The sequence below is a fragment of the Mobula hypostoma genome, chromosome 12 (genome assembly GCF_963921235.1).
Source record: "Mobula hypostoma chromosome 12, sMobHyp1.1, whole genome shotgun sequence".
Taxonomy (NCBI): Eukaryota; Metazoa; Chordata; class Chondrichthyes; order Myliobatiformes; family Myliobatidae; genus Mobula; species Mobula hypostoma.
In genome coordinates this window covers 38,645,979-38,661,898 of record NC_086108.1, presented here as the reverse complement: position 1 = coordinate 38,661,898, position 15,920 = coordinate 38,645,979, and the positions used below count along the sequence as shown (strand labels likewise).

Below are 15,920 nucleotides of genomic sequence, written 5' to 3'. Positions count from 1 at the left end.
TTTTTTATGCTGTCAACATTGACATCGAAGAATTTCATTTTTAATTATATTATTTGCTTTCCTGCATTGGTTTCAATCTACTTTCAGTCTTAACTGGAACAATTTTCTAATGTTAATGTGCTACTTCTGTAGTTGAAATGCATTTTTATTTTTCTTTAAAATCTGTACTTTCTCATTGACTTTCACACCTGTCGTTAGTAAAATTTATCTTGTATATTAATTTTATTTTAGACTTCATTTCGCCGATACCAAGTGAGACAAGTAATCAGAAAAACAAAGGCTGCTCAAAAAATTCAGGCTTGGTTCAGGGGGCAAGTGGTACATCATCGGTATAAGACTTTTCTTGCTTCAGTTATATTCATCCAAAGGCACTTCAGAGCAAAACAAGATAGATCCAGGTAACATTTCAATAACAAAGGTTTTCTGGTTTTCTTCAATATTTTTGTCCCATATATGCAAACAAGTTTTCATAGGTTAATTCTGAGACAATATAGATTTCTCTTCCCAAAAATGCTGCAATTTTTAAACTCTCTTCACTGACTGACTGAATGATTCTCTCTGTTTCCCATTTTTTTAAAACATTAACCAGTGTACTTCACTCTTTAGTAGCAAGAAATAAGTGGTCTTGGCTGGTGTGCATCCCCTCAAAACTTGATTTCCTCGATTTAAGGAAAAGTAATTTACAACTTTTTGGTTTTTAATAACGTATGCAGGCTTATTTAAGTATATGCAATGATATCGCCAGTCTAGAGTTTAGGATATTTAAAAAAAAAACACTTCATACAATTCATATTCTACTGTAAGCACAATCGCACGTGTTCTTAGTCATCTAACTATGTATAGATTTCAGTACCCTTTGACCAACCAAAACTAAGCAAGGCCTCCTTCCCTACTCTGTATCCAGTCATTACCAAACATCCATTGGGTTCAATAAATCAGTTAGTTGCATCCCTTGATGTGTACTCAACAGGCTTGTTAATTTGATTGAAAAAATATGCTTCTGAAGCTACCACGTTGCCCTGGATTCCTACAGAGGTGAGTTGTTTGAGGATCCAGCCTCTGGTCTTTTTTGCATAGAAAGCATTACATGTGAAGCCAGCAGATCAGTTAAGTACTTCTTTATTATCTCCATCAGGTTACTCTTATTTGCAATCCAGAAATTGCTAGTGCATTTAAGGAGTCTGATATGACATTTGTTTTGTTACAATACAATCTGCTTTACCATCTGCACCAGCATTTAATGAACAATACCCCTACACTGGCAGATTTCCAGGAACTAAAGTCAAGTTGTGTTAGAGTGTGAGGAAGGGGAAGAGTCTATGAGCAATCACTGGAAAATAATGTGGTTGATGGTTTGAGTAATATCCTTTCGATGAAATTGTCCTTAAATAGTAAGTACTCTGAATGTGAAGTGTATTTTAATTAATTTAGTAACTTTGAGTTTCATGTTTGTAGGTTTCTAAAGATCCAGGTTGCCACAATTGTTATTCAACGCAGATGGAGAATGGCTATTGAAGCAAGGGAACTGGAGCATGCCAGTCGTAGAAGAGCCATGGGAGCTATCAAAATCCAGGCTTTTTGGAAAGGATTTAAAGTCAGAAAACAAATGACCAGGGTAACCTTTTTTTCTGAAGTGAATTAATCCCTCTTGGAATCTGGTGAAATAAATAGAAAATACAGGAAAGGAGATCAGGCAACGCCTGGTAAAAATGAAACAGAAAACTATCAAGTTGCTCAGTAGTTGTAGAATGCACAGCTAAATACAAACGTTTGTATGTTGATTTAGCTGACAATAACTATGGACTTAAAATTCAGAATGAACTGAAGATAAGATGCTAGTGTCACCAATGCAGCTCTGCCACCACATCCACGCATTTACATGTATGGATGGTCTGAGGTGAGGATACTGTGCATTTGTATAAGGCATTCGTCTGTATATAGTGGAACCCCAGTCATTTGAATGGTTTACCAACTGGAATTCAAAAACAAGCGGCTTGTTTTTGGATGTTGATAACCTGTTTTCATCCTTGTCCCTTTTTGCCTTAAAGTCATCTGTTGAGTTTCCTGACTTCTATCCTATCACAGGTTTTTCCTGTATTGTGCCTCAGCCCACCACCTTTGAATGGTAAATTTCTAAGTGTCTGCTTCAAGTGAAGCATATGTTAGCTGTTTTCCCTCACCCAACAATTTAATTTCTTTAAGGAATCCTGGTTTGCTTGCAAAGCTCGCTTACAACGTTTGTACAGCTTAATTAGTTGGTACAAATAGTACTGCCAAATGAATATGCTTCCAGCACTTATCATCTTTTATTGGAATTGCAGAAACATGAAGCAGCTTCTCGAATTCAACTTGCATTTAGAGCTTACACCCAAAGAGAGAAGTTCCTTCAGCAAAGGAGAGCTGCAGTGCTTATACAGAGACAACACCGGGCACGGCATCTTGCTAAAATTGAAAGCCTGAAATATAATAATACTAGGAAATCCGTAATTCACTGGTAATCTGAAGTTTAAATGACAATGACAGAATAAAATTGAACCATCGTTTAAAGAGATGCAATGTGGATCAGCAAGCATTAGGGTGGTGTGTAGACAAGATAGCAGAATATTTAATGAACTTGTATAGACTTCAGAATAAGGAATGCTAGCTTGGAGTTTGTTAGACTAGATAATTTAGAGGTAAGGAAATCCATGGATAAGGGCTTTGTACTAAATGAGCTGAGGTTGAAGTTTGTGCAGTTGGCTCATGCAAAACATTTGGAGATGAGGAGAATTACATTAAATGAAAAGTAAACCAATGGCCAGATTTGATTTCACAGCACTAATGAAAGAATCTGTCAAGCCTGATAGTAAAAATACAAACGTCGTTGTCTGCCTTCAAAGCTGCTAGGAATGGAGTGATTGTCTATGACCATTGCCACTGTCCTGGACATGGAAATCAAACAGTGTTTTCTGAAGGAGAATAGTGTGTTTGATACCTAGCAATAAAATTAGGAAAAGGAAAAGCTGGCACCACATTTTAAAAAGTTTGAAAAATCAATTTTATTGTACAAATATGTTAATGCTCTATTGGGTTTTTCAAAACTGTAACTAGTCCTTCATTCAGAGTTCAGATATAAAAATGTGATTTTTGTCATGCCATTTGTGTGGAATGCCATAAAATTGTATCTTACTGTTGTAAGGTATTGCGACATCTGTTATTTTGACATCTGTTATCTGTTATTTTGATTTTCACATAGCTTGCTGAGAAAAAACGATCAGAAAGGAAACTTCGTTTTGCTGCTGCTGCCTATCACAATCTTTGTGCTGTTAAGATTCAGAAAGCATACAGGGACTACTTGACTCTTAAACATGCAAAAGACAAGATCAATTCAGTCATTTACATCCAGGTAATAAATAACGGAAATTGGGAACTTCATCCAGCTGTTCAAAATTTTGAAAATGTTTCCCTTAAAACCTAGAATTTAACACATTAATGGAATAACTAACCTAGTTATTGTTGGATGATAAGGCAATTTCTATATGTTGATTGGAGGAGCGAATATACTATTTGCTTTAAAAGATATTTTTAGCAATTTTAATAAGTACTGAAAAACAAAACTTTCATAAATACGTAATGTCTCAACAAATGTTCAAGAGAAGATAAAACCTGATGAATTCCTCCTAAGTCACTGCAATAATTGTGGCAGCCTACCATCCACAGCAAAAATATAAAATAGGAAATGGCTGAACAATGGTGCTTGAAACCCATAATCTATTGACTTGTGGTTGTTTGGCTACATGAGACTATATAAGTTCTGATGAAATGAGTATTTTATGTGATATTTTGCTATTCTTTGATCCATGCAAGTTGATAGCTACATAATTTTCAAACTTGGGTGAAATCATTTCCATTGGTGACTAAATGTGCAATTTCTGCAGTAATGGAGTCTGCCACAACAGAAAATGTCATTGGCTTAAAAAAAAAGGCATTTTTGGGGCTATTGGTATTGTCCACCGTAGACTTGTGAAACTGCCACCTGTGATGACACACTCCAAACTGCTGTCAATGTTTTTTCCTAATTACCTAGAGTTCACACTTGTCATAATCAATGTTTTAGGCTTTCTTGCCTTTTTACTAACATCCTTAAGAACTTTAGTGTCCCAACAAAATTCAGAGTTGAACCAAAAACTTCTGAGTATTTCCTTGCGGATATAATCATTTTACATGGAGACAGAATATACAAATGCTGGAATTTGCAGCAGATTGTTTGTTGTTGATGTCTTTCATCCTGTGCCCATACCAGAACCACAAAAGTTGTCTGTACTAGTGAAACATCCAGCGTTCATCATCTTACTTTCAGAGAACACATGTTTATCACTGCACCAAAATTGGAAGCTCATAAGTTGTCTTTCTTGGCAGCAGCGTAAATCTGTACCATATAGAAATATTCTAAGAACAAGGACTTCACAGTCATTTGGGCAAGTTTATTATTCGTGCATGCCTATTCTGTGAATTTGGCTGCCTTTTTGATTCACATATCAAGTTCATCGAGGGAAGTGCTGTCTGTGCCAAGATAAAACGTGTTGTTTTCTGAGAAGTGTGATCACAGGCTCAATCCTGACCTCTGGTGATGACTGTATGGAGTTTGTATTTTCTTCCTGTGACTGCTTCAGGGATCAGGTGCTCTAGTTTCTGCCCGTATCCCAAAGGTGTGCCGGTTGGTATGTTAATTGGCTGCAACAAATTGGCCCTGTATGTGGGTAAGATATAAAATTTAGGGTGAAGGAGGAAGAAGTGAGATTGACGTACAAGTAATGGTCAGCGTGGGCTCGGTGGGCCAAAGCGCCTGTTTCTGTTTTATGATTCTCTGACCCTGAAGTTTTGTTTGGTGTTTGTCAACTTTTCTTTCTGGTTCATTCGTCCTTCAAAGCGGCGGTTCATTTATTATAAATCCTCCATTATAGAGATGGTTCCGGACTTGTCTGCAACGCAGAAGATATCTTTATGAACGTGGAAAGATCATTGCAGCACAACAAATTGTGAAAGCCTGGTTCATGCGACGACAGAAAGCTGCTGTTGTCATTCAGAAGTCTGTAAGGAAGTTTCTTTATAAAATCCGGAGTAAGAAAATTCACAATGGAATTATCAAAATACAGGTTGGTTGTTGATGTTTTTTGAGAATTCTTGACGTTTCACATATTGTAAAAGAAAAATGTATATTTAATATTTTTGCATTTGAATTTGCAAAGTTGTTTCAAATACCAATTGGATATTATTTACCAATAGTTGCTGTGTTGAAATATGTAGTGCACAAAATATTACTTACACTTTTTAGTGTTCTTGGTGGATATTAGATGTTTATTATAATTATGCACCCATTTGTTTAACAAAATGTCAATATTGTCTAATTTTACAGGCTTTGTGGAAGGGATATTGGTTGCGTAAGAAAATCAGGAATCCTCAAATCATTGCTATCAGACACCGTATACAACGGGCTAATAAGAACAGCTACGAGGATCAAAAATTGTGCAACAGGACAGCTGTAGCTGTAGATTACATTCTTAAATATAAACACTTCTCCTATATTCTTGCAGCATTACAGCATTTAGGTTTGTATATTTCTGTTATCCACAATCTTTATAAATTTAATTAATAAACAATTTCCAAGAGCATTTAAAGTTCATGCCTTCATAAAGATTTGCTTCTCATTCACAATGTTTTCCCATGTATGATTCTGTTCAAGCACATTTCCAGCACTAGCTCCTCTTACTCTTACTTAGTTATTTCCAAACCTTCACTAATGCATCTTTATTTTCCTGTATTGTCGCTACACCTGAAGCATTATCTGCTATTAAGTAAATGCAACTTGTTTCAGCTTGCATACTGAAGAAGAATTATAAAATAATTTTCTCAATTGCACTGCTGAGATTTAAATCTGCTCATTAAGCCTCTGGATAACAAGAGAACAGAAACATTGTGACTTTACCTCTGATATTTGAGAGATTGAAATGTGCTTATATAGAGTCCAATTCTGTGTTCAGATGAAGCTAATAAATGATTATCTTTATACTTCTGTCCTTATTTTTGGCCTTTATCCTCATTTTTATTTCATCTTATTTGCTGGGTGAGATGCAATATTTAACTATTTATATTTATGCAAGCATATTCATAATCTACTTTGGGTGAAAATCTCAATTGCAAGAATATAAAATGTTCATTATTCTTTACTGTGTCTTTTTGTCCCTTTATCTTTTAAAAAAAAACTAGAAGTGAGAGTTTTGGTTTTAAACCAATTTTGAATTTTAGATTATTTTGTATGTGCCATTTTAGTAATTCAGACAGTTTTGTTATGCTAATTTGTTTTCATTGCCATTATCTGTACTTCAACATTCAATTACTCCATTTTTTCAGTCCAATTGCTCCAAGACTTTTTTCAAAAAAAAAGCGAATTTCCTAGTGCTCTCCATACTGAACTCTACAGATACTACTGCATATCTTGCTTCCAATTCAGATCTAAGATCTTTACAAGTTCTAAGTTTCTAAGTTCTGATCCCTTTGATCTGAGGCATGTTCTGTCAAGGTAGTGGTAGTCAAAATTGTCAAAAGCAATCAATATTTTTTGATCTATAGCAGGTTAATCTCTTTGATCAGTTTCCAAATGTAGTGCATTCCAGTTAATTGGGACCCAGACATCTTGACCAGCTGCCCCAGTTAGCCGAAATTTCATAAAAATAGTTAAAAAGGTGTCAAAAAAAAAACAAACTACCATTTAACTGTGACAAATTATGTATTTAAATGAAATACAGAACAAATACTATATAACTGTATTGGTTCCTAACAGTCATCGACAGGAATTTATCCAGTGTATGCTGCTGTTTTATTTTGACTGTAAATCAACAAAAATCAATGCAGACAATGGACTGCCTTCATACAAAGCCTTTGTTTGCAGCCTCCGAATCTTCACTTTCATTGTGACATTCAAGGTGATTGTGGATACCTTCAAATTATTCTTAGTTTCTAACTTGCTGAAGTAGTGAAATGGTTTCATTTTCACTTCTGGCTGTTGCTCGCGTCTCTAAGCTTGAATGTTTGAAATCACTGTGAGCAAAGCAATTCTGAATTGTCTGTCTTCTTACTTCTCGCTAACTGTTAGCGATAAAAGGCACTGCAGATGACGCTATTTAAAAACTGTTTGGCCACAATCTCCTGTCCCAATTAACGGAATAGTGATCCTAATAAACAAAAGGAATCTTGGCTATTTTTTTCACTTAAAGTTTATTCTTTAAGCAGGGTCACAAATATAGGCAAGTAGCTGCTGGAATTAACTGATGGCCCAGTTAATCGCAATCCACTATACATCTGTAGTTCATCCTACTTGCGTAATACTTTGTTTCTCATTTTCAGTATTCCCCCACTCACCATAAAGGTATACCCTCCAGAATTTGAACTTAAAGTATTGTGTGGGGTCCAATAACTAGAACTTGAAGTTGGAAGATGCATAAGAAAGGAATCTAATCAAACAAATAGACTTTTTTTTTCTTAAGTCCATGTTGATGTGCTGTTATGTTTAAAAATATATCAAATGGAAATTAATTGAAGTTGCTGATTTCTAAAAAAATATATATTTTTGCTTCTTCGTGCCATACAAATTTTGACTGGTTTTACCATTAATTTTGTTTTAGAAGTTGCAACTAGGCTATCTGCTATTTGTTGTGAAAATCTTGCTCAAAGTGGAGCAACACCTATTATTTTCACTTTGATCAGAAGTTGTAACCGCAGTGTGCCTTGTATGGATGTCATCAAAAGTGCAATTCAAGTTCTTCTCAATCTTTCTAAGGTACTGTACGAAGTCTTCCACAATGCTAGTAAAGTACTTTTATCTGTTTTTCATAGGCACTTTAATTCCTTACGCAATTTATCTTTATAATTTGACATTGGTATAAAATTTTTCTTTTGGTAATGGCTATTTATATGGCAGATTCACAATGCTGGAGGAGCTCAGCAGGCCAGGCAGCATCTACGAATGCAAGTTCTTCCAGCATTTTGTGTGTATTGCTTGGATTTCCTGCATCTGCAGATTTTCTCTTGTTTTATGTGGCGTATTGTTGGCATTATCAGAACAATATGTTAGAAACTTTGCCTAGTTCATTAAAGTTTTAAAATCTTATCTGGATTTAGAATGGCTTTACTGACGTCTAAGTGCTTGATGTATGGATGTAAGTTCAGTAGCCTGTGATAGTTTTATGGATGTGAAGGAGTATATTTAACTTGCATTATAACTGCACCTTTGAATACACTAATATTTTTAACTGCCCCGTGTACTGAAATTATTTAACTGTCAGTCAGGCAGTCAAGTGCTTTGTTTTAAAGTCATTTGTTTACCTATTTCTTAAATTGACCTATATTAATTAATGTACTCAGGGGAAATGCTAAAATAAGAATTCTTAATTATTTCATTTAGTTCGTCTGCATCTTTCGCCTCCCGTATGAAGTCAATTCATGGCCAGACAATTCATTTAGCAAAATAAAGCCTTAGTGTTCCTACCATTATTATGAAACTTGGAGATTTTCTCTTCTGTAATGAGAATGATTTAAGTATGATTGTTTTAATATCCTTGCATTAATATTTCCAAATGTAATTGATTTTAAATGTAATTACTAATTTCTTTGTATTTCAGCTACTTTAATGTCCTATATGTTCTAATATTTAGCATTTGCAATTTACTTCCTGATTTATGTCTGTGAATTCCTTACTGTGTTTAGTTGCTTAGCTAGCTTGTCAAACAACTTCTGGGCTCTAGGAATCCCTTGGAACTTGCACTGGGTTGCAACAAACCTCATGTCACACAGTCTTGGGGAGATGTCTGTTTCAACATCAATGGGAAGTTTTGAACACAAGTTATGGATGTGTTTCCAATTTTTTGTTTAGTTGTACTCCCTTCAACTGTAGGTTGCCTTATTTTTAAGAAGGTGAGCCATCTTAACAGGGTATATATAATCTGTGTGTTAGCATTTATTACACCCCTTTTGCTGCTTGCAAATGTGTTTTCTGAGATCGATTATATCATCACATAATCTGCTCTTTTCTCTGCCATACAAGTATAGAATTTTTTCAGAGAAAGTTTATGATTGTTGTTGTAAAGTATGTTGTAGTCAATCAAATTTGTTAAGCCGTTGATTGTTCTCAGTTTTCCTTCTGTTTGGATGATAGATTTTCAATCTTTAATTTTAATTATGAATATTTTTTATGGTCTTCAGTATGAAAAGACAGCCTCAGTGGTTTACGAAGTGGACAATTCCATTGATACCTTGCTTGAGCTATTGTATACATATAGAGGGAAAGCTGGTGATAAAACGTCTGACAAATGTGGCAGTATTTTTACAAAAGTTTGCTGTTTACTGGCAATTCTGTCGCAAGATTCAAAGAACGCTTTTGTAAGTATATGTATTTATGTATGTTTTTAATTTTAATTTTTAAGTTTTCTGTTAGGTACTGTATGGCCTTTTTATATTCCAGTATAAATAAGATGTTTATGTTACCAGTTGGTTTCCCACTTTTGACAGATACCTAAGCAAGCACAATAGGCAATTGTATCCAAAGAATAGGCTGTAAGTGAACAGTTGTTGACCATGGTTAATGTGGTGAATGTCCATTTCTTTTTTTTTTGTCCTTATTTTTCTATGTTGAATGCAGTAATGTCTGGACATGGAGCCAGCTAAACTTCAGTACGTTCAGTAACTAACCCGACATGTGGGGAGTCTTGTCCCCAGGCTAGTCTACCTCAAAATGCACAATCCAAGCAGATGTTGCTTTTGCTTAATATTAGAGTCAAACACTTCTTCCAGACTACTGAACTTTTTTTTGACCTAACACTGAAGTTAAGTTGAGACATTTTTGCAGTTTTGCTCCCAACCTGGATTAATGAAATCATCACACATTTAGCAAATGATTTAAATCATTTTTAAACTAAGTTTATAGTTAATCACTTCCTATGTGAAATCCCTGAATATTAAAAAGAGATACAGGTAACAGGAAGGATGGCTCGCTACACAAACTCCATCTCATTCCTTTACATGGTTGTGAGCTTCATTTTCATGGCAAATCAACCATAGAAAACTTGAAGGTAGCTTTCATTCTGCTTATCGGCAACGTTTTCCTAAAAAAAAACTTTCTTGGCAATGCCGGGAGTAAATTTTGTCTTCAAGTTAATATTTCATTATGTTTCACTTAACTTGCGATGAATTGGTGGTCAAAAAAGGCAACAACACAAGTGGCAAGGTGCATGTTTGCATATAAGTTTCAGAATGCAGTCTAGAAAACAAATGTTCTGGGTCTGTGAGGACACTGAGATCCAAGAATTTGTTTTTTTTTGTCCAAAATCATTGGCTCAGTGCCAGAAATCTTTGTATTTTTTATGGAAATCATTACAAAATAATGTAACAATTAAAGACTGCTGCATATAGTTATCACAATTTCAGATAGTGTAGATTTATGTCCTTGGTCCGTGGATCGGTGGAATGCTCTGCCTAAGAAGGTAGTGGAGGCCAATTCTCTGGATTCTTTCAAGAAGAGTTAGATAGAGCTTTTAGAGATAGCGGAGTCAAGGGATATGGGGAGAAGGCAGGAACAGGGTACTGATTGTGGATGATCAGCCATGATCACAGTGACTGGTGGTGCTGGCTCGAAACCGAATGGCCTACTCCTGCATCTATTGTCTTCACATGCTACTTACAATGGATTGGAAGGATATTTCCAGTGGTTGAAAGAAATATCTTTGCCTGACATTATCTAGATGGGTATCGCATCATGGCAGATCTTGAATTGGTGGAAAAAAATGTTTTTTTGATAGCAACTATATGAAACATAGAAACATAGAAAATAGGTGCAGGAGTAGGCCATTTGGCCCTTCGAGCCTGCACCGCCATTTATTATGATCATGGCTGATCATCCAACTCAGAACCCCGCCCCAGCCTTCCCTCCATACCCCCTGACCCCTGTAGCCACAAGGGCCATATCTAACTCCCTCTTAAACATAGCCAATGAACTGGCCTCAACTGTTTCCTGTGGCAGAGAATTCCACAGATTCACCACTCTCTGTGTGAAGAAGTTTTTCCTAATCTCGGTCCTAAAAGGCTTCCCCTCTATCCTCAAACTGTGACCCCTCGTTCTGGACTTCCCCAACATCGGGAACAATCTTCCTGCATCTAGCCTGTCCAATCCCTTTAGGATCTTATACGTTTCAATCAGATCCCCCCTCAATCTTCTAAATTCCAACGAGTACAAGCCCAGTTCATCCATAGAAACATAGAAACATAGAAAATAGGTGCAGGAGTAGGCCATTCGGCCCTTCGAGCCTGCACCGCCATTTATTATGATCATGGCTGATCATCCAACTCAGAACCCAGCCTTCCCTCCATACCCCCTGACCCCTGTAGCCACAAGGGCCATATCTAACTTCCTTTTAAACATAGCTAATGAACTGGCCTCAACAGTTTGCTGTGGCAGAGAATTCCACAGATTCACCACTCTCTGTGTGAAGAAGTTTTTCCTAACCTCGGTCCTAAAAGGCTTCCCCTCTATCCTCAAACTGTGACCCCTCGTTCTAGACCTCCCCAACATCGGGAACAATCTTCCTGCATCTAGCCTGTCCAATCCCTTTAGGATCTTATACGTTTCAATCAGATCCCCCCTCAATCTTCTAAATTCCAACGAGTACAAGCCCAGTTCATCCAGTCTTTCTTCATATGAAAGACCTGCCATCCCAGGAATCAATCTGGTGAACCTTCTTTGTACTCCCTCTATGGCAAAGATGTCTTTCCTCAGATTAGGGGACCAAAACTGCACACAATACTCCAGGTGTGGTCTCACCAAGGCCTTGTACAACTGCAGTAGTACCTCCCTGCTCCTGTACTCGAATCCTCTCGCTATAAATGCCAGCATACCGTTCGCCTTTTTCACCGCCTGCTGTACCTGCATGCCCACTTTCAATGACTGGTGTATAATGACACCCAGGTCTCGTTGCAATCAGATCCCCCCTCAATCTTCTAAATTCCAACGAGTACAAGCCCAGTTCATCCAGTCTTTCTTCATATGAAAGTCCTGCCATCCCAGGAATCAATCTGGTGAACCTTCTTTGTACTCCCTCTATGGCAAAGATGTCTTTCCTCAGATTAGGGGACCAAAACTGCACACAATACTCCAGGTGTGGTCTCACCAAGGCCTTGTACAACTGCAGTAGTACCTCCCTGCTCCTGTACTCGAATCCTCTCGCTATAAATGCCAGCATACCATTCGCCTTTTTCACCGCCTGCTGTACCTGCATGCCCACTTTCAATGACTGGTGTATAATGACACCCAGGTCTCGTTGCACCTCCCCTTTTCCTAATCGGCCACCATTCAGATAATAATCTGTTTTCCTATTTTTGCCACCAAAGTGGATAACTTCACATTTATCCACGTTAAATTGCATCTGCCATGAGTTTGCCCACTCACCCAACCTATCCAAGTCACCCTGCATCCTCTTAGCATCCTCCTCACTGCTAACACTGCCACCCAGCTTCGTGTCATCCGCAAACTTGGAGATGCTGCATTTAATTCCCTCATCCAAGTCATTAATATATATTGTAAACAACTGGGGTCCCAGCACTGAGCCTTGCGGTACCCCACTAGTCACCGCCTGCCATTCTGAAAAGGTCCCGTTTATTCCCACTCTTTGCTTCCTGTCTGCTAACCAATTCTCCACCCACACCAATACCTTACCCCCAATACCATGTGCTTTAAGTTTGCACACTAATCTCCTGTGTGGGACCTTGTCAAAAGCCTTTTGAAAATCCAAATATACCACATCCACTGGTTCTCCCCTATCCACTCTACTAGTTACATCCTCAAAAAATTCTATGAGATTCGTCAGACATGATTTTCCTTTCACAAATCCATGCTGACTTTGTCCGATCATTTCACCGCTTTCCAACTGTGCTGTTATCACATCCTTGATAACTGACTCCAGCAGTTTCCCCACCACCGACGTTAGGCTAACGGGTCTATAATTCCCCGGTTTCTCTCTCCCTCCTTTTTTAAAAAGTGGGGTTACATTAGCCACCCTCCAATCCTCAGGAACTAGTCCAGAATCTAACGAGTTTTGAAAAATTATCACTAATGCATCCACTATTTCTTGGGCTACTTCCTTAAGCACTCTAGGACGCAGACCATCTGGCCCTGGGGATTTATCTGCCTTCAATCCCTTCAATTTACCTAACACCACTTCCCTACTAACATGTATTTCACTCAGTTCCTCCATCTCACTGGACCCTCTGTCCCTTACTATTTCTGGAAGATTATTTATGTCCTCCTTAGTGAAGACAGAACCAAAGTAATTATTCAATTGGTCTGCCATGTCCTTGCTCCCCATAATCAGTTCACCTGTTTCTGTCTGCAGGGGACCTACATTTGTCTTTACCAGTCTTTTCCTTTTTACATATCTATAAAAGCTTTTACAGTCCGTTTTTATGTTCTCCGCCAGTTTTCTCTCATAATCTTTTTTCCCCTTCCTAATTAAGCCCTTTGTCCTCCTCTGCTGAACTCTGAATTTCTCCCAGTCCTCAGGTGAGCCACTTTCTCTGGCTAATTTGTATGCTACTTCTTTGGAATTGATACTATCCCTAATTTCTCTTGTCAGCCACGGGTGCACTACCTTCCTTGATTTATTCTTTTGCCAAACTGAGATGAACAATTGTTGTAGTTCATCCATGCAACCTTCAAATGCTTGCCATTGCATATCCACCGTCAATCCTTTAAGTGTCATTTGCCAGTCTATCTTAGCTAATTCACGTCTCATACCTTCAAAGTTACCCCTCTTTAAGTTCAGAACCTTTGTTTCTGAATTAACTATGTCACTCTCCATATTAATGAAGAATTCCACCATATTATGGTCACTCTTACCCAAGGGGCCTCTCACGACAAGATCGCTAATTAACCCTTCCTCATTGCTCAAAACCCGGTCCAGAATAGCCTGCTCTCTAGTTGGTTCCTCGACATGTTGGTTCAAAAAACCATCCCGCATACATTCCAAGAAATCCTCTTCCTCAGCACCTTTACCAATTTGGTTCACCCAGTCTACATGTAGATTGAAGTCACCCATTATAACTGCTGTTCCTTTATTGCACACATTTCTAATTTCCTGTTTAATACCATCTCCGACCTCACTACTACTGTTAGGTGGCCTGTACACAACTCCCACCAGCGTCTTCTGCCCCTTAGTGTTACGCAGCTCTACCCATATCGATTCCACATCTTCCTGGCTTATGTCCTTCCTTTTTATTGCGTTAATCTCTTCATTAACCAGCAACGCCACCCCACCTCCCCTTCCTTCATGTCTATCCCTCCTGAATATTGAATATCCCTGAACGTTGAGCTCTCATCCCTGGTCACCCTGGAGCCATGTCTCTGTGATCCCAACTATATCATAATCATTAATAACAATCTGCACTTTCAATTCATCCACCTTATTACGAATGCTCCTTGCATTGACACATAAAGAACTTGGTTGTCATATCTAAGATGATTTCTTAACACGTCATACTTCACATTACTCTCAGAATGCAGTTTAACAGAATAGCAATTTTGTCTGCTCTCTTTCGATTTTGTTGAATAAGTAGAAGTAGCAAAGAATAAACTTGTGTTGATAATTACAAGGTCACAATTAATTTCTGCTTATTTCTTCTTCTCCAGTAGTCCCACCAAAACAATGAAAAATATTATTTGATAAATGTAACATTATCTAATGATAGTTTTTGCTTCCAGGAGGTCCGTAGTTTGCCAAAAGCAGTAGATCGAATCAGAAATGTTTATAAACTGACAGCAAGGAAACATAAAATGGATGCAGACAGAGTAAATGTTAAGCAACGCATGCAAGCTCCTCTCAATGGTAGTTTATATATTCCAGCCACTCCAGTGCGAACAAGAGCAGTTTCTAAGTAAGAATCCATTTATTTTCTTTGCATTTGTTCATTGCTGGCATTCCCTTACCTTGCCCATTCCAGTTTCCTTTAATTCTTCCTGTAGGACGTGGCTAAATTTCTATACTTCTCTGTTTCGCAGATTAAAACCAGACTGGGTCTTGAGGAGAGACAACGTGAAAGAAGTCGTGGATCCTTTAAAAGCAATTCAGTTGGTCGTAGATACGCTTGGAATTTCTCTTTAAAATCTCAAAAAATAGGGGGAAAGAGTTGATTTTAATGCTAGGTATGTTGATATAAATGTATGCAAAAAAACTTCAACTTTTCCAACTTGTACTGCTTGTATATTTGCTAAAGTTGGTTAAATATAGTTCGGTTGCATAAGCAACCTTCGTATGCATGACACTCATGGTGAAATGTTATTGTCCATCTTCAGTCTGAAAACAATGAGGGTGGAGTTATCCAATAAATTGTTTACAAGTTAACAAAATTTGTTAATACTTTTTGTACAGTTTGCCATGCTTGCCTTTTATTGTCACAAGGAAAAGAAATAAATTTTTACAATATTACATACAGTACTATAAATAGAAATGTCTTGTAATGTCTTTTTTTCCTGGCTGTATGAATATATTGTGGTTAATAGTTTAAAGTAGAGAAGGAAAACTGTCTATGGGAGCTCCTTACAGATAATCACCTAAGTCTCCACTGAACTTCAATACAGTCAGTAAAAATGTGCTCTGTAGTTTTGTTTTATTTACACAGAGAGCACAGTAACAGCACAGCTCCTGTCCCAACAATAGTCATAGTCATACTTTATTGATCCCGGGGGAAATTGGTTTTCATTACAGTTGTGCCATAAATAATTAAATAGTAATAATAAAACCATAAATAGTTAAATAGTAATATGTAGATTATGCCAGGAAATAGGTCCAGGACCAGCCTATTGGCTCAGGGTGTCTGACCCTCTAAGGCAGGAGTTGTAAAGT

The 15,920-nt window shown here is 37.4% G+C and overlaps 1 protein-coding gene across 1 annotated transcript in view; it reads left to right on the top strand.

The window, feature by feature from the left end:
- The window catches only part of aspm (assembly factor for spindle microtubules), a 67,340-nt gene extending 51,836 nt beyond the window's left edge, over positions 1 to 15,504 (top strand). The window contains exons 20-28 of the mRNA XM_063063858.1: positions 232 to 398; positions 1,456 to 1,615; positions 3,236 to 3,385; positions 4,944 to 5,135; positions 5,396 to 5,588; positions 7,662 to 7,816; positions 9,238 to 9,414; positions 14,780 to 14,952; positions 15,077 to 15,504. Of these exons, the coding sequence (XP_062919928.1) occupies positions 232 to 398; positions 1,456 to 1,615; positions 3,236 to 3,385; positions 4,944 to 5,135; positions 5,396 to 5,588; positions 7,662 to 7,816; positions 9,238 to 9,414; positions 14,780 to 14,952; positions 15,077 to 15,179 (1,470 nt within the window). The 3' untranslated portion in view covers positions 15,180 to 15,504. The remainder of the gene's footprint in view (positions 1 to 231; positions 399 to 1,455; positions 1,616 to 3,235; positions 3,386 to 4,943; positions 5,136 to 5,395; positions 5,589 to 7,661; positions 7,817 to 9,237; positions 9,415 to 14,779; positions 14,953 to 15,076) is intronic.
- The last annotated feature ends 416 nt before the right edge of the window (positions 15,505 to 15,920 follow it).